General features: G+C 38.1%; 1 protein-coding gene and 2 pseudogenes across 2 annotated transcripts; 2 read left to right on the top strand and 1 right to left on the bottom strand.

Annotated features, from left to right (window-relative positions):
• Positions 1-257: 257 nt before the first annotated feature.
• Positions 258-400, bottom strand: LOC128579211 (uncharacterized; annotated as a pseudogene).
• A 2,730-nt stretch (positions 401-3,130) lies between these two features.
• Positions 3,131-7,800, top strand: LOC128579033 (serine palmitoyltransferase 2-like). Its single transcript, XM_053581334.1, is given in 3 exon segments — positions 3,131-3,160; positions 5,566-5,955; positions 6,068-7,800. Coding segments are annotated over 3 exon segments (1,782 nt in total). The 3' UTR covers positions 7,430-7,800.
• A 6,956-nt stretch (positions 7,801-14,756) lies between these two features.
• Positions 14,757-16,868, top strand: LOC128579102 (polypeptide N-acetylgalactosaminyltransferase 1-like; annotated as a pseudogene). Its single transcript, XR_008378042.1, has one exon. The product of XR_008378042.1 is annotated as a polypeptide N-acetylgalactosaminyltransferase 1-like (transcript).
• Positions 16,869-26,711: the final 9,843 nt, after the last annotated feature.

Below are 26,711 nucleotides of genomic sequence, written 5' to 3'. Positions count from 1 at the left end.
ATTCTTGAATCAGTTGTTTGTCAATCTGAAGACACCTTGCTTTGAAGTAAAACAGGAGTATGCAAGACTAGTTTAGGTAAAGTATGTATTATATAAATTTTAAGAGAAAGGGAGTTTTATGTCTTCCAATATAATGAATAGATCGTATTGGCAGCAATAAGTAAGATGAGATGAATGAAAATAAATCTCTTGATAGACCCACATAATACCTTGAGTTAGAAATATTTTCATTAATATACATATCTTGATATATGTGTAATTGTTGGCTACCATATATAATGAATACATAAATACAGGGTGGCCATAAAGTTCATGTGCAATTTATGATAGTAAACTTTTTTTGGTTGTAAAATAGCAAACTATTTTACACTTGATCTTAGCCAAAAGGCCGAGGAGCGATAATAGTAAACTATTTTAAATTGCACATGAACTTTATTGCCACCCTGTATATAATATAAATAAATATAAAAAATATTTTAAAATACATATTTAAAATATATGAATATAAAGGAAATTTAAAATTTTTATTTTACAGTTGCCTTATGAGCAAGATTACAAAAATTCAGAGGGATAGCAATAGTGACTTATTTTATCAGATTATCGGTAAGTTAAATTATCATGGGCTTTTTTGTGTGCATACAAATTTTAAAAATAACTCGTATTAACTTTATCAGAATTTCTAGGACTCTGAAGCTGGTTGGATTGAGGGAACATGTTTTTGATGTCAAAGCCTAGGCAAGCTTTTGAAAGATGCCTAAACGTCATAACCTCAATGTAATGTTATTTCAAGAAGAGAAGTAGAACATAGACTGAATCACAGAGGTACCATGTGCTGAAATATATAACTACTGCCTTCAGCACAGCCAGTCTTTGCAAAGCTCCGAATTTTGATGTGTTATGAAATGTCTAGCATGAGAAATTCTCTCAGTTTTTTCCAGGATCAGCTGGAGTCCAGCCTCCTTAAGGACTTGAGCCTGCAGTGACTTATTCTCATTTGAATGCATCACCCCTGTTAAGAGTTGTAACAGGCAACCATCTCTAGTGTCAAAGGCAGCTGTGGTGGAAGGGGCCATTGTAAGCTCAGATTCATCTCTGGATGGGCATCCCACGACGCCCTCTTCATTTGTACTTGCTCAGGGAATTCCTCCAATATCAGGGAATTTGCTTAACCTGTGAAGAAGTGCAGGCTGGAAGTGTGGGAAAGTGATTGTCTCTGGGGAAAGCCCTTCATCCGTGGTATGCAGGGGCCAGTGGATAAATACTTTTGTTTTGATCTTCATGTGGGTACTTCTATTCTGTATGCTTTTGTAGCAGTAAGCCCTCCTTGCCTATAGTAATGACTTCTGACAGACTCTCATACACTGGCTTTCCTCTTTTTTTTCACTCATTCTCCCTTATTCACTCACTCCTGCCTCCCAGGGACACATCCAAATTAGACAGCCTGACCCTAAGTCCGTGTCTTAGGTTCTGCTTTGTGTGGAAACCTAAACTAAGCAAACAGTTATGTCTTACTTTGCATTGCACTTATATTTTAGTTAAGTCAGTATTTTTCTTTGAGATAGAGTACCCCAACTAGAATGCAGTGGTATCATTACAGCTGACTGCAGTCTCCAACTCATGGGCTCAAGCAATCCTCCTGCCTCAGCCACCTAAGTAGCTGAGTTATCGGTACATGCCATCACACCTGGCTAATTTTTCTGTTATTTGTAGAAAGGGAGGTTTCACTCTTGCTCAAGCTGATCTTGAACTCCTGACCTCAAGTGATCGTTCCACATCAACCTCTCAGAGTGCTAGCATTGCAGCATGAGCCACCGTGCTGGCCAACCAATCTTTTGAAGTCAATCTTATTGGTATAAATCCTGTTTCTGCAACTAAATTGCAGTATCCCAAGGATAGCAAGAGTTTCTTAGATGTTGTATCCACCTTAGTACCTAGAGTGCAACCTTGGACAAGATATTTCTATTAATAAATGTCTGTTACATGAGAAACTCAAGATGGTATGTGAAGATACTGTCAATCACTTGAGAAATCTGGTCACCTAACATCCAGATTCTTGTAAAAGTACTAAATGTTCATCTGTTTCAATCTAGCAAATGACATTTGACATTCTTGATGTCTACTAAGTGTGAATTCTTGCTCGTAGGATGAATAACTCTTATCCTAGATACTAAAAATGCCAGTAACTTACTTTCTAAGCCTCCTTTGCAGCTATATCATAAATTCCACCAATCAGATTAACCCAGTCTGGATGCTGAGTCAAAGACAGGATGTGAAAAAACAGTGACCACTCAGAATCCATCCTGGTAATAGGGTGGTGACAATTGCAGTGGTATTCATGTCATGATGATAGTTTTTCTTTTTTTTTTTTTTTTTTTTTTTTTTTTTTTTTTTTTTGTAGAGACAGAGTCTCACTGTAGCGCCCTCGGGTAGAGTGCCGTGGCGTCACACAGCTCACAGCAACCTCCAACTCCTGGGCCCAAGCGATTCTCTTGCCTCAGCCTCCCAAGCAGCTGGGACTACAGGCGCCCACCACAATGCCCGGCTATTTTTTTTATTTTGCAGTTTGGCCGGGGCTGGGTTTGAACCCGCCACCCTCGGCATATGGGGCCGGCGCCCTACTCACTGAGCCACAGGCGCCGCCCATGATGATAGTTTTTCAAATTAAAAATTAAGTTCTTCTTTTGAGTAATTTAGCCAGGGTGGCAGTTGGTTATTTCCAATAAGAACTTTCATCTAGTCTATATTTTCAATGAATCTTGAGGGTAATTACCTTGAGTTTCTGGTGGAAAACATATATCAAACTCTTAGGGAGGCCGGGGAAATCCAAAATTTCCTGTGGAATTTTAATACATTCCATGAAAATATGTGTCACACATAAGGAGAACACTCTAGGAACCTCCTTAGTCCTCAGACAACCCAACCCATGTACTCTGGATGTATGAGATCCTGATTTGGAGGACAAAAAGGCAAGAGGGACATTTTTTATGATAAGCAACAAAAGGAAAATATATTGGAAGGCAGAGGAATGGAGCAGAAAAGGAGATTTAGTGACATTCCCATTTCCTACAGCTCCACTGGAACTACTGCTAGATGCTTTATGAACATAACACACACACACATATATGCACACATGCACACTCCTACACTTTCAGCAAAGACAGTATTTCAAATTCAAAGACTATTAACTATCAACATGCCTACCCACCTATAAGCTAGGAAAATTCATTTTAGCAGACAGAACCTACTCACTTGTTGAGAAGAATGACCTCTTCAATGAAAATTATTATAAATACTAGGCCATTAGAGACATGGTATACTTTATCAGGCAATCATAAAGCAAATAAAGTGAAACCATATTTATTATTGTTTTTTTTTTTTAAGCACATGACTCAGTTCCCGTCTCTCAACAAATGCCTGGCATTTTCAAATATTTCACAAATGTATTAAGGTTAACTTCCAGATTTTGAAATAATTAGTACATCATTACATTTTTAGAACAAACAAGTCATATTGTATCTCATGTGATATACCAAAACTGAAAGAATAAAACAGCTAGGACTGGATAGAAAAAAATAAAATAGAGGTGCCTCTGATGTCAAAGTAAAGAGGTAGTCCCTTAACATAAAATCAATGCAAGAAACACTAGAGAAAACATTAATTACCATAATCAAGATTGTTGACTATACAGAAATATAAAACTTCACAAACCTATCATAAAACTAAAGTGAAAATCCGAAAAACAATTTTATAATATGTGAAAAATTGGTAAATACCCATATGGAAAGATCTTTTAAAAACTGAAAGTAAAAATGTGTTGATCCCAATTTTTAAAAGACAGGGTGCATATAAATAGATACATCAAAAGGATAGAGAGAACAATAAATATAAGAACAGGCACAATAGTTATTAAAAATAAAAGAAATACAAATAAAAATAAATGGTATTTTCAACAACTGAATTGGCAGTTTTTTCCCCTAAACTATTTTGTTGTTGAGTATGCATTGAATATTGGAATACAAATTAGTGCGTGGTTTCTGGAAGGAAATTTGGCAACAGTTTCGTAAGAGCCATAGAAATATTTGTATGTTTTGATCTAGTATATCCTCCCACAAACTTCTTCTATGGAACAAAAAGAGATGTGCATAAGTATTTGTAAGAATGTTCAACTCAATACTATTATAGTTGCAAAAAAAGGTAAAACATCATAAGAGTTCAAATAATTTGATGAATTATTGACAGTTTATTAACAGAATGAATATCATTTAGCAAAAAAACCTGTGTTTTTCAAAGAGCACTTAATGATACAGGAAAATGCTTGTACCATAATATTGAATAGAAAAAATAGGATTAAAAAGCTGTACTTTAATGTTTAGAGGAAAAATGCTAAAAATAATTATATAAAAACATTAATAGTTTTAGCTCTGGTTATTTTTTTTTATTTTTCTATACTTTGGTGTTCTTTTTTTATAATAACAATAACAATGTTTAAGATAAGGACTAGAAACAAAAAAAAACTCGTAAAGAATGAACGAACATAAAGATATTCAAAAAAGAAATCAGAGAATTGCTGCATCAAAATATCAAGCAATAATAATGCAAAGAAAGTTACATTCATATTGTCAAATTAGAGTATGTCTATTATAGAATGCTTTGAGATTCAGTATGGATTTTGTGTTCTTTAAATAATTCTATAATTAATTATAATATTTAAAAAATGAAATATTGTTATTAAAAGAATGATTCTTCAATTATTTTTCCCATGTGAAATGACATAGTAGCATGATTTGCCTGCAACTGTACTAAGGAAGAGGGAACAAATATTCATTAGGCCACGTTAAGAACTTTAGAATTGAGCAGCACCTGTGGCTCAAAGGAGTAGGGCGCTAGCCCCATATACCAGGGGTGGTGGGTTCAAACCTGGCCCCAAACAAAAACTGCAAAAAAAAAAAAAAGAACTTTAGACTTATATAGAGTAGGTGTTAGAAGAGGAAGAAACTGAAGATTAAAGGGACTAAATGACTTTCCAGCATTCAGTTAGTACAGCAGCTCATTTTTTTTTCAGCATATAGTAATTACCATGAATTAGATTAGGCATTCAGGCCTTAAGAATAAAAGATTAAAAAATTATTTCCGAGAATTTTCAGTCTTATAATACGTGACATTATTTCCAAATTTATATTTTCAATTAGTGGGATAAGTTGGGGTAGAGGTATGAGGTGGAAACTATTGAGAAAATATTAGTTTGAACCACCTGAAACTGCCAATAATCAAGGATTTTTGTCCTTCAAAAATGGTGCTTTGATATGATTCATTCTAATACAACTACACCAGAATTGTAATAATGGTTGAATCAATGAATGAATCTTAATAAGAAAGTAGGAAACTACCAGATGAAGGCATATTCATCTGTCAAAGGTGACTCAGTAGACAAACAAAAAAACACACAATAAATTGAACAAGGAAAGTTTAATATAAAATATCAGTAACCACAATAGGGGATTTCATTAACAAAGGATTCACTTGTAAGAAGTAAAGTGAATCCTATTCATTTCCGGTTTCGGGAAGGTGGGTGGGCTCCGGAGCGGGACTTGGAGCAGCTGCCGCCTACAGAGCCCGCTTTGCGTTAGGTGCTGCCAGGAGGATGCGGCCAGGCCTGGAAGCTGCTGCTGCCGTCGCCCGGTGCGGGCTAACCGCTGCGTGGCGAACCGGGAAGTGAGAAACGGGTACGTGAGGAGCAGCACCGCAGCTGCCGCCGGCCAGATCCATCATGTTACACAAAATGGAGGACTGTATAAAAGGCCATTTAATGAAGCTTTTGAAAAGACACCAATGCTGGTTGTTGTGCTCACATACGTGTGGTACGGTGTACTTACCCTCTTTGGATATCTTCAAGATTTCTTGAGGCATTGGAGTATTGAAAAGTGTCACCATGCAACAGAAAGAGAAGAACAAAAGAAACCGTGTACATGTGTCTACTAGCAGCCCTTCCTTCCTTACGTGTCTCCCTCCCCTTGACAACAGCTGATCTACTTTCTGTCTGTGGATTTACCTCTCCTGGACATTTCCCGACTTTGTGTCATTGTATCAGGATTTTGAAAACTTCTACACAAGGAACCTTTACATGAGGATAAGAGACAACTGGAATCAACCAATCTGCAGTGTGCCTGGAGCCAAAGTGGATATCATGGAGAGACAGTCTCATGATTACAACTGGTCGTTCAAGTATACAGGGAATATAATTAAAGATGTTATAAACATGGGTTCCTACAACTATCTCGGATTTGCACGGAATACTGGATCATGTCAAGAGGCAGCTGCCAAATTCCTAGAGGAGTATGGAGTTGGAGTGTGCAGCACTCGGCAGGAAATTGGAAACTTGGACAAGCATGAAGAACTAGAGAAACTTGTAGCATGGTTCTTGGGAGTAGAAGCTGCTATAGCATATGACATGGGATTTGCGACAAATTCAATGAACATTCCTGCTCTTGTTGGCAAAGGTTGCCTGATTCTGAGCGATGAACTGAACCATGCATCACTAGTTCTAGGAGCCAGACTGTCGGGAGCAACCATTCGAATCTTCAAACATAACAATATGCAAAGCCTAGAGAAGCTAGTGAAAGATGCCATTGTTTATGGTCAGCCTTGGACATGAAGGCCCTGGAAGAAAATTCTAATCCTCGTGGAAGGGATAAATAGCATGGAGGGATCTATTGTTAGCCTTCCTGAAGTGATTTCCCTCAACAAGAAGTATAAGGCATACTTGTATCTGGATGAGGCTCACAGTATTGGGGCCTTGGGTCCTACAGGTCGAGGTGTGGTGGAGTACTTTGGCCTGGATCCTGAGGATATGGATGTTATGATGGGAACATTCACAAAGAGCTTTGGTGCTTCTGAAGGATACATTGGAGGCAAGAAGGAACTGGTAGACTATCTGCGAGCACATTCCCACACTGCAGTCTATGCCACGTCACTGTCACCGCCCGTAGTGGAGCAGATCAACACGTCTATGAAGTGCATCATGGGGCAGGATGGCACCAGCCTTGGCAAAGAGTGTGTACAGCAGTTAGCTGAAAATACCAGGTATTTCAGGCGACGCCTGAAAGAAATGGGCTTCATCGTCTATGGAAATGAAGATTCTCCAGTGGTGCCTTTGATGCTCTACATGCCAGCCAAGATCGGCGCCTTCGGACGGGAGATGCTGAAGCGGAACATCGGTGTAGTTGTGGTGGGATTTTCTGCTACCCCAATTATTGAGTCCAGAGCCAGGTTTTGCCTGTCGGCAGCTCATACCAAAGAAATACTTGATACTGCTTTAAAGGAGATAGATGAAGTTGGAGACCCATTGCAGCTGAAGTATTTGCGTCATTGGTTGGTACCTCTACTGGAAAGGCCCTTTGACGAGACTACTTATGAAGAAACAGAAGACTGAGCCTTTTTGGTGCTCCCACAGAGGGACTGTCCCTCGCCCAGGTCTGTGTGGCCTTTCTGAGCCAGTTCCAGGAGCCACACTTCTGTGGCCATCTTAAGTGAAAGACATTTCTTCAGCTACTGAAGGTGGCCACCTCCGTTCTATATGGCATTTTGTAAATAGTAAAAAACTGCTTCACATCCTTCTTTTGCTAAATCTCACCTTTAAAACTGGAGGTGACTCACTTTGCTTTTTTGTCCATTAAAAAAAAGTTTTATTTTACAACTACTCTAAAAAAAAAAAAAAGAAGTAAAGTGAATGCTGAAGAATGCAAGCATAAGAATCAGCCACTACCCAACCCTAGCTCTGAGACAGAACATCCAAGAGTTAGCTATTTTGCCCCTCTGCCCTAGGTCTGATATCCCAACTTCCAGGACTCACTGAATGACAGAGAAGTTGCGGTGATAGAAGCCCTGGATATATATCTGGGGTGCAGTGGACAGCTGTTTGCAGGAGAGTGTCTCACTGAATGCATTCTGCTAGAAAAAAGCCCACGCTGGTGTTAGCAGCAAAGGAAGCTGCTGGCTGCTCCTATTGCTCACTGCCCTGCACTGGAGAAGCTGCCTGAGCCGCAGATGCCTGGTGCTAGAGAAGCTGTCTACAGTGCAGGTGGTGGGTGCCTGGGGAAGCTTGTGCACCAATAGGATTCTGGGGATGGAGAAGCTGCACAAGCTGCAGAAGCCTTCTGGAGGAGCACACCAGCAACAAAAAGGAAAACCCGTCCCCTGCAATGTCTTCTACCACCCTCTACTGACAGGTCTTAGCATCATATCAGCTGGCAAATAAAAACTATTTAAAAGGCCAGCTGCATTTTTACACAGCAGGCAATGAAGAGTGAATTTGGTACTGAGACAATAAATTGATAACTGGCACACTGTGTAAAGAGAGTCTTCCACCCAATGGAAATAGTATGAGAAAAGACATGTAAAAAAAGACTTTCATATCTGGCATAGTGATAGACTTGATAGCCAGACTGATTGTCCTACTGTAAAATAAACTAACAAAATCCCGTAAATATCCTGGGTTTTTTTTTTTTTTTTTATAGAAAAGGTGTTTAAATGAATTAGTGAGGTGGCAAGAAAGTAGGGAATACTTAGGTGCCAAAACTAAGTTAGAGCATGAACTTGAACACTGAAGATGTTCATTTTGGTGGCATTTGTGAAATATTTTGAACTTGAACTTTATTTTTCAGGGTCTTATGGAGTGCAGGGGACAAAAGATTACTTCCAAGGTCCTCTCAAACTGAGGAGTCTAAATTTGAGACTCCTTTACATTTCACTAGGATGGAGAAAGCTCACTGTGAAAGTAAACTAGATACCCAGGCTATGCACTTACGTAGTGTGACAGTGAAATAAACCTGCCTTATTTCCTTTTCCTAAGGGAACTTCAAGGAAGACTGCAGTGGTTAAACTTTAGCACTGGTTGAAGGAGGAAAATTATCTCTTCAGAATTCACAACCATAAGCCAATTCCTAGAGGATTACAGCCTGAATTCACACCACCCAAGTGGTCTGAAAAACTTCAGGGTGTAAATTAATTTTGAAGTGAGGCCAGGTTGGTAGTGTTCCATAGGATCTGGGAAAAGTAAACACAAATTCTCTCAAAAGGGATATGCCTTGAATCCAAACTTCAAAAAGTCCTATAGATAAATGCCAAGGATTACTAGGTGGCCATCAAAAATCACAAAATGTACAAGGAAATTGGCCACAATGTGTAAGAACAAGCAGAAACGATAAAGTCATAAAAGCTTTGACTACCCGTATTTGAATTATCAACACAACTGGTATGTTTAATATATGTTTAAAGAAATCAAAAAGCGAAAAGATGATCAAGATGATTTGAAAATGAATCACATAGAAATGAAATGAAAAGTGTAATATTTGAGAACAAATCCAAAGGCTGATTTAAAAGCAGAGTAGATACTTGTGAAGCCAGAATTAGTGAACTAGGAGATAGAACTAAGAATTATGTAGAATGTAGTATAGAGAAAGAGGAGAAGAAAATATGAAGACACATGGAGACGTGAATGACAGTGTGGGAAGGTATTACATATATAAAATTAGAACTTCAGTAAGAGATGAGAGATAGAATGGGCAGGGCAATATTAATGGTAGTTAAGAGTAGAAAACTTTCCAGAAATAATGAAAAAAAAAGAGATTCAAAATGCACATTAATTTCCAAACAGGATTAATAAACACAAACTCACACCCAGCAACCCTGGTGTTGCCAGAACACCTTGGTTTTCCTTGGTACACGTAAAACACCAGTGGCAAGGAAACACTTAAAATAAAATAAAAAAACAAAAACAGATTACCAAGAAGAGGTAATTAAACTGAGAATGACCATGGAAGACAAAATAAAGAACAATTTTAATGTGCTGAAAGAAAATAGCTCTAACCCTGGAATGGCAAGCCCATTAAGAACATCTGTTAAAACAAGGGCAAAATGAAGACATTTCAGACACATGAAAGCTGAAAGTTTGCAATTAACAATCTTTAACCTGAGGAAATTCTAACATATACACTTCAGATAGAAGAAAGGTATTCCATTGGTGGTCTGAGATTGAGGAAAAGGTGATAAAACAAATGTAAAAATATGGGTAAATCTAAGCAAACTGTATAAAAAATAATTTTTCAGGAGCTAAAAAAGATAGAGCTAAAATACACAGCTATGAATGGAAAGGAACTATGAGAGTTAAAGTATTCTAGAGATTTTGTATTGTTCAGAAGGATGATACAGATATTGATAATTATTGAGTTTGTAAGTTATACATTATGGCCAATACAAAAGTAATTGAAGTAGAATGGACTTACTGTATTTTCAGATTTTTCCTTTATGGTTATTACTTAGTTAATAAAAAAAATAACCCAACCAACCAAGACTGAAATCAGATACCATTCATGAATAAAAATGTATGAAGGCCTTTGTTAATGGTTTGACCTGGGCTTCATCTGTCTATTTTTTTAATTTAAGAATTTTTTACTTTGTCTTGCTCCATGTTTTCAAATTTACATGCATTATACTATCTGTCTTTTTTACTTTTACATTATCTACTGGGTACATGATATTTTTGTTATATGCATAGACTGTGTAATGATCCAGTCAGGGTATATAGACAACCTGCCACCTTATGCTTTTATCATTTCAACATGTTGATTAAAAGCCCTTCTAGCTATTTTGAAATATATAGTACATTGTTGTTAACTGTATTCACCCTACCCTACCATGGAACATTAGAACGTACTCTTTTTATCTAACTGTATGTTTGAACCCATTAACCAACCTCTTTTCATTCTACCCTTCATTTTTTTTTTTTTTTTATGATTTTCTCATAGTCTTAGTATGTCAATGTATTCTTACAACTGAATGGCTGCAGCCATTTTAGAGGTCATATCTGTACAACTCAGATTCCTGAGGAAGAAAGAACATCCCTTTGCTCAACTAACAAACAGTAGTCTTAAACTACACTCTAATTGGACCTTCACTTAAACCAATGTTGTGGCCAGGAGGATGCCAGGCACTGATTGTCTTAGGCCTAGGTCACACAGACCCCTTCGTGCATCTGTTGAGATAACAGAAAAGAAGACATTAGTTGTGAGGATTAGCTTCCCTCAGTCAGTCACTTACCCCATGTGTGCTTACTGGAGCTTTATGTTAGCTCTAAATCTGTTTTTAAACTTTAAAACAATTTGAATATTAAACCAAACTAAATTCCACTTTGTCATGATGTAATATTCCTTTTGTACATGGCTTGATTCAACTTATTAATACTTTGTTGAGTACTTTTGAGTCTGTGGGTATACGGGTTTGTAGTTCTCTTTAGTGTTTGTCTGATTTTGGTATCATAGTAATGCTATTTTCATAAAATAAGTTAGGAAATATTCCCTCCTTTTTCTTTTTTACAAAGAGGTTTTGCATATTTATTACTATTTTTTAAATATTTGTAGAATTTACCAGAGATGCCATCTGGAACCAGAGGATTTTTTTTTTGAGAAAACAAAAAATTATAGATTTCGGGCGGCGCCTGTGGCTCAGTCGGTAAGGCGCCGGCCCCATATACCGAGGGTGGTGGGTTCAAACCCGGCCCCGGCCAAACTGCAACCAAAAAATAGCCGGGCGTTGTGGCGGGCGCCTGTAGTCCCAGCTACTCGGGAGGCTGAGGCAAGAGAATCGCTTAGGCCCAGGAGTTGGAGGTTGCTGTGAGCTGAGTGAGGCCACGGCACTCTACCAAGGGCCAAGAAGTGAGACTCTGTCTCTACAAAAAAAAATTATAGATTTCACTTTTTCACAGATAAAGAATCATTCAGGTTTTCTTTTTCTTCTTATGTCACTTTGGTTATTTGTGTCTTTCAGGGAATCTGTTCATTTCACCTACATTATTGAAATTATTGGCATAAAGTTGTTGATAGTTTTTACTGATTATCTGTTTAATATCTGTAAGACTTATGGTAAATGTTTATCTCTTTTATTCTTTTTTTTTTTAGAGCTAGTCTCACTTTGTTGCCATTGGTAGAGTGCTGTGACATCATAGCTCACAGCAATCTCAAACTCTTGGGCTCCAGCAATTCTCTTGTCTCAGCCTCCCAAGTAGCTGGGACTACAGGCACCCACCACAATGCCTGGCTATTTTTAGAGATGGTGTCTCACTCTTGCTCAGGCTGGTCTTGAACCTGTGAGCTCAGGCAATCCACCCTCCTCAGCCTCCCAGAGTGCTAGGATTACATGTGTGAGCCACAATGCCCAGCCCCTCTTTTATTCTTGGTATTGGTAACTTGTGTTTTTTCTTTTAAAAATGCCGTACCCACGGCAACTGGAACTGCTGGCTTCCCGGCAAGTGGCCGTTGCGAGGCGGCGCTGTCCGCGTTGTAAAACGCATGGAAAGGTGGTTAGTGCTCTCGGGAGCGAAGCCCCCAGCACCTCCAGTGTGCACAGCGACAGAAATGTTGCCTAGCATACTATTGTATGAACGCAATCAGTCAAGAGAACTATGGCACGTTGGTAACAAACCTTTCTATGTTTGTTGAATACTTGTTTGTCTTGTCAGAATGAACTATGAGAGTTTAAACAAACACAGTGATTTACTGATCCAGGTTAAAACCAGCAAGAATGGCTGTGTTAGACTCAGTGGCTCCAAGAGAGCCTGCACAACAGCACGTCCCTACCATAAATGTCAGTGACTTGAGACAATGCAGGCACAGCAAACAAGATGTTCCAACATGACATACACTATCACCACCTGCAGTAAAACTTTACTTAGAAAAACATCTTACTTCACTAATTTTCATAAGTAATACAAATCAATAGAGTAGTTTAGTGTTTGACAAACAATTAATTATGAATCAAAGTATAGTTACTAATAAGAGTAAAAATATATAGAAAATATATATAGAAGTAGTCAAGCATTATACGTAAAAGAATATGTTCAGCTATTTTTAAAAGAAATTATAAGAAACTGAAAAAAAGAGTTACAGGGCTAAGAGAAGTCACAAGCCTTGACATTCCTAGATAAGAGGAAGTAACCAGGTGTTAAAAATAAACCACCTCCCTCCGGAGAGCAAAACCTTGAAAACATGTAATGCATGATAAACCACATATGCAGACACAAAGATAATTTACAAGCATAAGCAAAATAAAGATTGCATTGTTTAAACCTTGAAAAGAAAATGTATAAATACCAACTTCTAAACTCAATAAAATTTGCAGCTGCTTACTTCACCAAGTGCTGTGTGCAGTCTGTCATTTATCCTGCGTCGACCTCTCAACCAACCTGTACCGTTCACCCTGAGCACCCTCGGACTGAGGCCCATCAACCGGCGGTCCGCGGCATAAAAATATTTGTTTAATAATTTGAATAATGATATAGACCTTCATATTGTATAAGTAGAAAGAAACTTGTAGACGAAGCTTAACTACTGTCGAAAGTCACATTTGGAAATTTAGTATATAGAAAATTTAAGAGCAGTGGGACTTCTTAAGGAAAGGAATTCACCCTTCGTTAATCAATGGTAGTAACATAGACTTGATCATGATAACTGAAAAATGGGATTTGGGGAAGATGATAATTGTTAAATAAATAAATGGGTATATAATACCTTATTTGTAGAAACTAGATTGATACTAGATGAGTATTTGTAAAAATCATTGCTATTTGATCAGTTCTCCATATTGCCACAAGCATTATCTTTCTAAAACACAAATAAGCCTTCATAAATCCCCAAGTTAAAAATTTTCAGTGGTTTTCCATCATCTTTATCATCTATTTGAATTCTCTAAGGTGGCATGTAAGGCTTTTAATCGTGCCATCTTATTTATCCAACCTTATTTCTTACCTCTCTCCTCAGTATATTGCAGCCATCCTAGGTACAATGTTTTTACTAATTTAATCAATTTGCCTCTTTTGTCTGAATTTTTCTTTCTTCCTTCAAGGCTAAACTCAAAGGTCATGTCACATGCAGTTTTGCTTGACCCTCTATTATAACACATGCCTTACTTAATCAGGTTTAAATGTTTAAGTGGTTATTTTCCAACAAACAAAAGCTCCTTGAGGACAGGGACTATCTTACTCATTTTTGTACCCCAAACTTGTAACACAATTCTTCGAATAGCATAGGCACTCAGCAAATGTTTATTTGATAATTAATAGTCCAAAATTGCAGTCTCACTTACAGAATAGGTGACCTAGAATTGTACAGAGAAAGATAGTATTCTTTGGTCTGGAAAAATACCACTGATCTGGATCATATAATTTACAAACATAAATCTTTCTTTCACAAGAGGGAATAATCCAAGTGGAAGTTCAGTTGGGAAAGAATGATCATTTTCATGTACAAAAGAAACTACAGCCATCAAAACAATTTTAAAATAATTGGAGGTTATACTTGGCAGCTGGATGGATAGCATGAGTATACTGTTAATTTTGCAGGTCAACATAATGACCTCAGATGTGAGTTTGCAAATGAATTAATACTAAATTATAAATACAATCCTAAGAATGTGTTGGAAAATTGCTACAAGGTATACTGGGATAGAGACATGATAACATCATTAAAGTCTATCAACAGACAAGTCATTCTGCTGCTTGATAGGCCTAATAAAATTGTGGTACTTATTAGTATTCTTCTTTTGGTAAGCATAAATATTACAAGAAATACACAGGGGCCGAGTAGGCGGCGCGCCGGAGGGCGGCCCCAGAGTAGCGCCCGCGCTGCGGCCCGCGGGACCGCGCCGCGACCGCCCGGGCCGGCCCCGTGGAGCGCCCGCCGCCGCCGCCGCCGTGGAGCGAGGAGATGTGGGACATGTGGATGTGGGATATGAATTCATTTGAGAAACCACGTGGGGGTATGAACGTGATTTCTGATGAAACTGGATTGGAATAATTTTCATGATCTTTGTATATTTATATGTATATATTTTAAAATTTTGCATTTGACTTAAAGTGCCACCAGAAAATTTGCATATTGCAAGGTGGTCCTAGCCACCTCCTTGGTTTGGGTACTCTTGGACATGTTCCTGCTGCTTTACTTCAGTGAATGCAACAAATGTGATGAGAAGAAGGAGAGGGGGCTGCCTGCTGGGGACGTTCCAGAGCCGATACAAAAGCCTCATGAAGGTCCTGGTGAAATGGGGAAGCCAGTCGTCATCCCTAAAGAGGATCAAGAAAAGATGAAAGAGATGTTTAAAATCAATCAATTCAATTTAATGGCAAGTGAGATGATTGCTCTCAATAGATCTCTGCCAGATGTTAGGTTAGAAGGGTGTAAAACAAAGGTGTATCCAGATAATCTTCCTACAACGAGTGTGGTGATTGTTTTCCACAATGAGGCTTGGAGCACACTGCTGCGAACTGTCCATAGTGTCATTAATCGCTCTCCAAGACACATGATAGAAGAAATTGTTCTAGTAGATGATGCCAGTGAAAGAGACTTTTTGAAAAGGCCTCTAGAGAGTTATGTGAAAAAACTGAAAGTACCAGTTCATGTAATTCGAATGGAACAACGGTCTGGACTGATCAGAGCTAGGTTAAAAGGAGCTGCCGTGTCTAAAGGCCAAGTGATCACCTTTCTGGATGCTCACTGTGAGTGCACAGTGGCTGGCTGGAGCCTCTCTTAGCCAGGATCAAACAGGACAGGAAAACAGTGGTATGTCCTATTATTGATGTGATCAGCGATGATACTTTTGAGTACATGGCAGGTTCTGACATGACCTATGGTGGATTCAACTGGAAGCTCAATTTTCGCTGGTATCCTGTTCCCCAAAGAGAAATGGACAGAAAGAAAGGTGATTGAACCCTTCCTGTCAGAACACCTACAATGGCAGGAGGCCTTTTCTCTATAGACAGAGATTACTTTCAGGAAATTGGAACATATGATGCTGGAATGGATATTTGGGGAGGAGAAAACCTAGAAATTTCCTTTAGGATCTGGCAGTGTGGAGGGACTTTGGAGATTGTTACATGCTCACATGTTGGTCATGTGTTTCGGAAAGCTACACCTTACACGTTTCCAGGAGGCACAGGACAGATTATCAATAAAAATAACAGACGACTTGCAGAAGTGTGGATGGATGAATTCAAAAATTTTTTCTATATAATTTCTCCAGGTGTTACAAAGGTAGATCGCGGAGACATATCATCCAGACTTGGTCTAAGGCACAAACTACAAGGCAGGCCTTTCTCTTGGTACCTAGAGAATATTTACCCTGATTCTCAAATTCCACGTCACTATTTCTCATTGGGAGAGATACGAAATGTGGAAACAAATCAATGTCTAGATAACATGGCTAGAAAAGAGAATGAAAAAGTTGGAATTTTTAATTGTCACAGTATGGGAGGTAATCAGGTTTTCTCTTATACTGCCAACAAAGAAATTAGAACAGATGACCTTTGCTTGGATGTTTCCAAACTTAATGGCCCAGTCACGATGCTCAAATGCCACCACCTAAAAGGCAACCAACTTTGGGAGTATGACCCAGTGAAATTAACCCTGCAGCATGTGAACAGTAATCAGTGCCTGGATAAAGCCACAGAAGAGGATAGCCAGGTGCCCAGCATTAGAGACTGCAATGGAAGCCGGTCCCAGCAGTAGCTTCTTCGAAATGTCACCCTTCCAGAAATATTCTAAGACCAAATTTCCAGAAAAAAATAAGGATTGACTGGGCTACCTCAGCATATACTTCTGCCACATTCTTAAGTAGCAAAAAAGGAAAAGTGCTTTCCTCCTCCGCAGGATGTAAGGTTTATCAGCCATTAAAACTTAGACTCTTCTAGCTTTTCACTAGCTGTGAACCAGCCTTCCTGTCCATGGACGTGAAACTGCATAGTAGTGAGACTATGCACACTGATGTTTACAAGATTGAAAGAATCCTTCAAGAATCATGGCAAAGGATATTTAGACAATGAAAAACAATCAACAAAATGTGCTTTCTGGAGAGCTGCATCTTTTATGGTTTGCTTGCACGTCAGTGATTTCTACTGAACGTACTGTCATAATGAAGAGATTTCCAAGATTTTTTTTTTTCTGATTAGAACTGGTAGCCAGTATATTAAATATTGATATAAAAATAAGTGAAAAGAACTGGAACCAGATTCCAAATCATGAAAACGTTTTTACAACAATAAAAAACTATATTAAACAGGTTTAAAGAAAATTAAAACAGAACTATGAGAAGTACAATTTGTTATAGTATAGTAACAAATTTCTATATAGATTTTATACCTCAGTGGGGAAATATAACTGATTCCAATGACATTCATTTTATTTTCATCTGTGATCGTTATGGATGCTTTTATTTTCCTTGGGGTGCTGAAATTGAGCTTAAAAAAAGGCTCTTTGAACATAGTTTTAATTTCTTTCTACAATTTTTTTTTAATTTGGTTTGTGGGCTGTCAGAATTGTAATTTTTAATTGTCTTCTGAAAAATGGAGATTTGACATCATGTCTGGGCTCAACTGAATGAGTTAGTATTCATTTGCTCTTGAGTCAACCGGCTTATAGAGTTTCTCTCACACATGCACACACATAATTTGTGTGCACAAATTTCTTACCAGATTTTCAACTTCTTAACTTGATTCAGCTGATTATGCTTAATACCCAAGATTCATACTACTGTACTACAGATTTGTTTTCACAGCAATAAATCTTCAGTTCTTTATGATTCCACTTAACAAATGGCCTACAAGAGTGATTTATTATTTGGATATTTAGAGATAATATATTTGATGGCTTTTTGGAAGACCTTTTCCACTTCATACTCAGATGTGCTTCATTGTCAAGTGCATATTTAGATTAGATTCTTGAATTGTAATGTTGATCTGCTGCTTTTTTTTAATAAAATTTGACTGAAAATATTTAATTGGCATTTTTTTTAATGACTTAGCCGAAGAAGTGCAGCTGTTATTCCTTATTAATACTCCTGCATTTCTTCCCTAAATTCCATTTAGGCTGCATTGGTTTTATTTTTCTCTGATTTTTAGTATCATAAAAGCACCTAAATGTCAATTAAAAGTTGATTATTAATTAAAAGTTAATCTTCTAATCTTATAGGCAGAAAATCTCATTGTGACTTTTTTCTGATATGTAAAGCAGTCCATTGGCAAAAATGCATATATTTTCTTTCCTATTTGTGAGATTATATTTAATGGAATTCTTTTCTTTGATTATCAAAGACTCTCACTGTAGGTAGTGCTATTTCTTGTGCCTAAAAATGTTTCTGAGAGTCTCATTACTGATGATACTTGCCAATTGACTATACACAGAGTTTCTCATGCCATGTTCAAGTTCATCCACATCAAGCACATGGGGACACTTTAGGGTGAGGCTGTACCACAGAATGCATGAACTGCGTCCCCAGGAAATTTGAAATGAAGCACGTGCTGGATGAAATTTTTTCCTATTCCACGAGCTGTGTTAATTCTATCTTCAGTAGGCCTAACGCTTGAATAAACCAGATGTCTAATCAATAAATTATTTTCATGCTCAGAACTTGAGGTTTCTGTAAAAAAAAAAAATACACAGAAGGAAAGCAAATATATAGGTCAGATTAAGGAGCCAAAAGAAAAGTGACATTTACAACACATTGAAGTTATGCAAATTATTCATTTCAATGACTCTATTTAATTACCAGTTGATGTTTAAGAATGTATACCAAGTTAAATATTTTAAGGAACAACATTTATCATGTTTCCATTAGTTTCAAATATATTTCTGCAAATAACAAAGCTTTTTCTTCGTAGCATGTAAATTATTATAAATCACACAAGGGCATGGTTTTCCACCTTTTATCTACACAAGCAAAATGGAGGGATATGACATACTCCCAAGAGTAGTAGTGGTTCAATAGTGGTAGTTATAGTGTATCTGAAAGATAGACTCCCTCTCCTATCACATTGAGAATCATTGTAATAGGGTAATTTAGTGGTGACAATTATTTATTCTCCTCCATTCGACTTCTTAAAGAATTTGATCTTCCACAATGTGGGATGAGACATCTGTAAAATATCTTTACAGGACATATTTTTCCATGCTTAATTCAAGAATTTGACCCAGAAGCTATGTTAATGGCCACAAAAGCTAAAAGTATGAGACCATATAGCAACTGAAGCTACTATTGAGTGGTACTAATTGTGGGACATGTGTGTTTGATGAGGAGGCAGGGAGCACTGGGATGGGAGATTGGGTTGTTTTGAAAAGAGGGAGAGATGGAAAAATAAATAGCCATGGGCCATGATAGCTTTCCAATTCTTGGTCCAGGTGTGAGACTCAATGATTCTTCCTACCCCTGGATTCTACAAATTCCTTGGATTCAGTCTTCACTTAAGTTTTTCTCTAGAGTGTTTCTGTTTCTTTTTTCAATCAAAAAAAAATTTTTTTTTTTGTAGAGTTAAGGTCTGTACACAACATTGCCCAGCCTGGTCTCAAACTCCTGGGCTCAAGCAGTCCTCCTGCTTCAGCCTCCCAAAGTACTGGGATTACAGGCATGAGCCATTGTGCCCAGACCTGAGTGGTTGTTTCTTACAAGCAAATGTTCCTTGAGCATCAGGACAGAGAGTTAAAAAATAAATTTGTAAGTTCCTGTGTCTTTTCAGATCTGATCGATCAGAGGAACATAAATACAGTTTATCTATTAAAATACAATCAACGTAACAAGATTGCCAAATATTTTCAACATACTTATCTTTTAGTGAGGTTTAGCAAATAAAGATTTGGAGTTCATTCCTTATTTCAGATCATCTTTCAGAGTAGCTTTTCTAGGAGTTGGCAAATACATTCTGTAAAGGGCCAATGTAGGTTATTTTAGGCTTTGTGGACCATTGGTCTCTTGCACCTTTCTAACTCTGCCATTGTAGTGTTGAAAGCATCCTTAGGCAATACATACGTGGAAGGCATCATTAGGTAATACATGAATTAGTGAATTGATTTTCAATAAAACAGATAGTGGGCCAGATTTGGCCTTTGGCTGTGTATGTGCTGATCCCCTGGACTAAGCAATTATAAATCTTTGGGCCTAACCAACTTCATGCTTTAATGTTAGTACTTTCAGTGATTCCTGAGACCTAGGAAATATATTCAGTGCTTTTTAGACTAGTATTTTTTAGTTTAGAAAATGAGAATATGATAATAATTCTAATTGGCCTCATAGAATTTGACAAAAAATATTTGATTAATCAGAGTCAATGAGATTAACTATAGTAAAGTAATAAATACAGTGGCTGACAGAGAATTTATTCAACAACTATTGAATCAGTGTTACACTTGTTTCTACACACTGGAGGGATATCAGGGAAAGAGAAAAAATGAAAAGAGTAAGAAGTGCTATTTTTATTTGTGAGAGGTAGACGGAACACTGGAGAGAAATTCATAAACTCTATACATTTTACTGACCTATCCCTTATTAAATGGGACATTTTTAAAAATTTAAAACACTGATAAATTAATAGCTAAAAATCATAAATAGCCCTATAAGAGAGGGCAAAAAATAAATCACACTGTATTTGCTGAGAAATGTAATTTAACATAGTCGTACATATAAAGATATGTTTAACATGTTAGGAAGATGTGTAATTTGCTTTCTTGTTAATATAAAAAACTACAGTTCCAACCTGTCGGTTAGATTCATTCAGAAGAATGAAGAATTTTACTGCCTGTCTGCTAGATAGAGTCTAGGTGGCTTTAGCTAAGTTTCTAATAAAGTCTTGACTGGTGAGACTAAAGATATAAAAGGATCAGGAAGCCACATCCCTCCCTTCTGTGTTTTTTCCGGAAAAAGGTCAAGGGTCCAATGACTGAGAGAGAGGCTTATAGCATTGTTCTCTTAACACAGTCTGAAGTTATCTTCCAGACTACAGATAAGTAGATTATGAAGGAATTATCCCATATACTGTGCAACAGCAAACCTCCAAGGTCCAAGAAATTCTTACCTTATATCCCATAATTATAGGATTCTTGAGACATCAATATATTTATCTGGCACCTCTGTTAAGAGTTCAAGACTCTCTTCTTTTTTTTTTCTTTCAATGCATTCCTTTAATTTTCTCAGTTTGTATTGTCCTGTGTTGACTTTTTAAACATCATTTCACCAATGGGAAAAATTTTGAGGATAATCAGGATATTTTTTATTATTTCAAAGTGTCTCCTGCCAAGGTATCTACCAACAACAAATGGAAAAATAGGTATTTTTTATGGTGGTGAAACCTAGCAGACACCACCGGAACCAAGTGATCAAGGCTACCATCATCAGTAATAAAATAAATCAACATCACACACCACCCAATATGATGCAATATCACATCTGTGATACATTCTTGCCAAAAATACACAACCTCAGTCCAATTATCGCAAATATGATACAAATCAAATTAAAAGATCTTACAAAATAACTGACTTCTAATCATCAAAAGCATCAAGTTTATAAATGACAAGAAAAAAACGAAGAACTGCCACAGAGTGGATGATTTACGGAGATGCAAAAAGTAAATGCAATTGAGATCCTGGATTAGATCCCAGAATTGGAAAAGAGCATTCAACATTTAGAGGTAAAACTGGTAAAATTCTAACAAGGGCTGTGGCTTCATTAACACGAATGGCCAGGCTCGGTGCCCATACCTCAGTGACTAGGGTGCCGGCCACATACACCAAAGGTGGCGGGTTCGAGCATGGCCTGGGCGTGCTAAACACCAATGACAACTATAACCAAAAAACAATATCCAGGCGGTGTGGCAGGCACCTGCAGTCCCAGCTACTTGGGAGGCTGAGGCAAGAGAATCACTTAAGCCCAAGAATTGAAAGTTGCTGTGAGCTGTGACAACACAGCACTCTACCCAGGGTGACACAGTGAGACTCTGTCTCAAAAAAAAAAAAAAAAAAGACAGGAGTGTCCAATGTTTTGTTTTGTTTGTTTTTGGCTGGGGCTGGGCTTGAACCCGCCACCTCCGTCATATGAAGTTGGCGCCCTCCTCCTTTGAGCCATAGGCGTGGCCCGCAGAGGAGGAGGGTCTCTTCTAATAATGGTATTCCTTTTAGTCTTTCAGCATCCCCAGAGGAGAGCAGAGGAGGTGGGGGAGAAAAGGAGGGAGGCTATTTTCCTTTCCAGAAAGAGGAAAATTTAGTCAAAAGATTTTATTTCTGATGAGACCATAAACTGCTCTGAATGGTGAATTCCTAGAGTTAGGCTGCAGTCAGCCCTAAATCATTCACCTGCTGTGTTGACCTGGTAATTTGGGAGTGCTCTGAAAGGCTTTGCTTCTTGCTTCTTTGTCTTCCACTTGGAAACACAAATGCTCTCAAAAAGGTCTCTTATAAGCTAGACTTGAGGCCAACAGACCTGATCAGCAGCAGCTTAATCAGGTTTTTAAATGCAGATTTCTGAGGCCCACCCCAAACCTACTGAATTAAAACCTCTATTGAGTGGTATGTGGTTGGGAAGTGGGGGTGGTTAAAAGTCAAGAATTTGCAGTTTTTTATAGATTTCCCAGTTGATTATTAAGCAGAGTAAAGATAAAAGCTGCTTTTGTTTCCAAAAACACACTTTTCTAACTAATTCGTCCCCCCAAAACTGCATAATTCTTGTCATTATAAGAGTTATTGTGTCAAGAGACTCCTGAATTTCTGGAAAAACTTTCTTGGCCAGAGGTATTAACAGGATGGAGATGGTATAAGGAGTTCCCTTAATTCAGGATGGGTCATATTGGGTCCTGTAATGTGGAATTTTAAACACAAGTCTGCAGGTATCTACAAGAGGTTCATGGATGGGAAAAAATTTGCACCTTTATTTTCACTAATCTCTATCTGAAAATTAGCATTTTTTTCTACTATGAATTTGGCAACAAACCAAATTAGTGTTAGAGGTACCTATGACTCTGTCACCAATAGAAATCACAGATATTTCTCTTACCACATTTTAGTTGCTATGAATTGCTTATAATATCGTTTACATTCATCACAACTTCAAATTAAAGTTGTTTTTAGACTTGTCACTACCTCTTTTGAAAAATGTTAATAAGAAAACACATTTATTACCGTATTGCACATTTAAAAATATTTTGATAACTGTAATTCAGTATAGTTGGTTGCCTTGGTAATCTTATAATTTTACTATACATACTTAGAAACATTATTATGAGATGCACTCTATAGGCTTTATCTAGCTCAGAATTATTATTATTTTTTTTTTTTTTGTAGAGACAGAGTTTCACTTTATGGCCCTCGGTAGAGTGCCGTGGCCTCACACAGCTCACAGCAACCTCCAACTCCTGGGCTTAAGCGATTCTCTTGCCTCAGCCTCCCCAGTTGCTGGGACTACAGGCGCCCGCCACAATGCCCGGCTATTTTTTGGTTGCAGTTTGGCCGGGGCTGGGTTTGAACCCGCCACCCTCGGTATATGGGGCCGGCACCTTACCAACTGAGCCACAGGAGCCGCCCCAGAATTATTTTTTAATTATATATTATTTGACTTTATAGAGGATTGCCAAAGAAGTTCATGGAATTTAAGGAAAATTAAGAATCTCTCTTCCAAAGGAATCCCAAATAACTAAGTGACTTTTGAGACAAGAGCAACAAGCATTTTGAGATTTTCGTTGGTTTAACTCTGTGTTAAACATCACCAGTAATACAGTGGAGTTTTCCTAAGTACTATCTAAATCTTTCAGTCTAGGGACCAAGCCTTCTTCATCCTTACCCATTAAGCCAGCTTCACAGTAACCAACCCTCTCCATCTATGGAATCAAACCCTTTGTGGCCCTGAGTAGTGATCTTGATACGATGTGCCCATAACTCTACTCTTGACTAACTAGAAATTCTTTGGTTCTTTACCTCCTGGTCATGAGTTCAACAAGTGCACTTTGGCCTCTGCAGTACATGAAACATTCTGCTCCTCGTGGAAGGGAATGGAAGAGAACTGTGAGGTATGTTTCCTACCAGGACAGTGGTCCTCATGCTCTGCTGCTTGAAGCCTTGTGATTCAGGGTTACCTTAACATGAATGTATGGGTTCACATTTTTTCCTGCCACTTTGTAGCTGAGTGACTTTGGGCAAATGGCTCTTTGTTCCTCTGTTTCTTCATCTGACAAGTGAAAATGAAACGTGGGTGTTCTTAGTATATACTAGTTATATGATAAATGTTAATTGTTATTAAATATACAGAATCTGGGGCCACAGCCTAAACTCCTGACCCCGACTCTCTGGGGGCTTCGCCAAGTGCACTTTATCAAGGTCCATGGTGATTTTGATATGCTTTACCGCAGGGGTTCCCAGCCTAGTCTTCATTATTATTAGCCTAAGAAACAATTTTAGGCATTTTTCCCTAATTGGTCCCTGTGAAATTTTAAAGGCAGATAGAAGTATTATATATCTGTTTGTGTACTTTGGCTATTTGAAGGATAAGGAAACACTGTACTATCTAAGATTTTTGCACACCCTTCCACCAAGAAACAATTTTAATCTCTGCATTGAAAATTCATATTTTAAAGCAGTTCTCAATTTTTGGCTGTATGTTAGAAGGACACTTTTTAAAAAAATACCTATGCCTGGGAAATCTCCAAGAACCTCTGGGTGGTCTTTGTAAAAATTCTCCAAGTGGGCTCAGCACCCATAGCATAGTGGTTACGGCGCTGGCCACATGCATCAAGGGTGGTGGGTTCGAACCCAGCCCTGGCCTACTAAACAACAGCAACTGCAACAACAACAACAAAATAGCCAGGCATTGGGGCAGGTGCCTGTAGTCCCAGCTACTTGGGAGGCTGAGACAAGAGAATTGCTTAAGCCCAAGAGTTTGAAGTTGCTGTGAGCTGTGATTCTAATATATAACCATGGCTGGAAAACACTGCTTTAGCATTTGAGATCCTCTTACAGGAGATTAAAATCTGGTTGGCAAGCAAGACCTACAAACATGAACATAAACAATGCAGAAATGAAGGGAACAAAGAGGGTTATCGAGTTCAAAGAAAGAGAAACTAACACCGGGTGTTCTGAGTAGGAGAGGCTTTGTGAGCTGGACACAGAATCTGAGCAGGATCTAGAAAAAAGAATGGAAAAGAAATTATTTTAAATGTGGAAATGACATGGGCAAAGGTATAGAATGGAAGAGAGTGCTTGGGGTATGTAATGGATTGAATGGTGGCCCTCAAAAGATATGTTCACCTGGAATCTGTGAAGTTTATTTGGAAAAAAAAATCTTTGCAGATATAATCAAGTTAAAGATCTCAAAATCAGAGCCTCTTGGATTAGAGAGGACCCTAAATCCAATGACAGGTGTCTTTAGAAGAGAAATAGGAAGGAGGTCATAGGAAGACAAGCAGAGATTGGAATGTTGTGTCTGTAAGCCAAGGAACACCAAGATTCTCAGCACCCACCAGAAGCAGAAAAAACAATGCAGAATTCTCTCCTGGATCCTTTGGAAGAACAGTTCCAAACTTCTGTCCTCTAGAGCATTAAGTAAACAAATACCTGTTGTTTTACACCACCTAGTTTGCGGTCATTTGTTAAAGTAACCATAGGACACTAATACGGGGGCAATAAGGACACTGATTTAACAGAGTAAAGAAATTGTATTAAGAATGAAAAATAAAATTGGAGCCACATAATGGGTCCAAACAGAAAGCTGTTGTTTACACAGTATATTGGTCAGGGTTCTCTAGAGAAACAGGACTAATAGGACATGGACATATACAGAGGTCTGTAAGAGATTTACCATAGGAATTGGTTCATACAATTTGGAGGCTGAGAAGTCCATTAATCTGCTGTCTGCAAGCTGCAGAACCAGGAAAGTCAGTGGTGTAATTCAGTCCATGTCCAAAGAACGAAGAACCTGAGGATCCAGTGGTATAACTCTCAGACTGAGACTGAAGCCCTAAGGATCTGGAAAGCTCTGATGTTCAAGGGTGGGAAAAGATGAATGTCTTAGCTCCAGAAGAGAAAGTAACTTCACCTTTCCTCTACATTTTTGTTCTATCCAGGCTGTGGACAATTGCATGATACCCACACATGTTGGTGAGGGAGGATTTTCTTTACACAGTCTAGTGATTTAAATATCAATCTTTTTGGGAAACACCCTTGCAGAAGACATGCCAAGAAATGTTTTACCAGCCATTTGGATCTCCCTTATTCCACCAGTAACACTGAATGCTAAAATGAAGCACCATACACAGTACCCTGAGAACACTCGGTACACTGAGAACAATTAGAGGTATGAGGATACACCTCTGAGTGCCACACGATGAGACCAGTGTCACTGGAAGATTAATCTACTGATAGTAAGTAATGTTATAGAACCTATAGAAAGTGGGTAGAATTAAGGAAACCATCTACAGGTATAACAAAATTAAATAAGGAAGGCTTGGAGCCTGTCATTCAGTGGTTAGGGCACCAGCTACATACACCATGGCTGTCAGGTTCAAACCTGGCCCAGGCCCGCTAAACAGCAATGACAACTGCAACAACAACAACAAAACAGCCGGGTGTTGTGGTGGGCACCTGTAGTCCCAGCTACTTGGGCGGCTGAGGCAAGAGAATCACTTAAGCCCAAGAGTTTGAGGTTGCTGTGAGCTGTGATGCCATAGCACTCTATCTCAAAAAAAAAAAAAAATTAAGTAAGGGATATAAGAGAAACCTGGATTAGTGAGATGGTTTCAGAAAGGAAAGGAAATAAGTAGGTTCATGCAATGAAATTCACAGGAAGAAGAAGGCAGGTCTTGGTACCTAATCTATGTGGTCACACAGAAGAAGAATCTTTTAATAATGACTTTAAGATTTGAG

Source organism: Nycticebus coucang, chromosome Y, assembly GCF_027406575.1.
Source record: "Nycticebus coucang isolate mNycCou1 chromosome Y, mNycCou1.pri, whole genome shotgun sequence".
Lineage (NCBI taxonomy): Eukaryota > Metazoa > Chordata > Mammalia > Primates > Lorisidae > Nycticebus > Nycticebus coucang.
The sequence above is the reverse complement of the archived record's forward strand: the minus strand, read 5'-3'. Positions and strand labels throughout refer to the sequence as shown.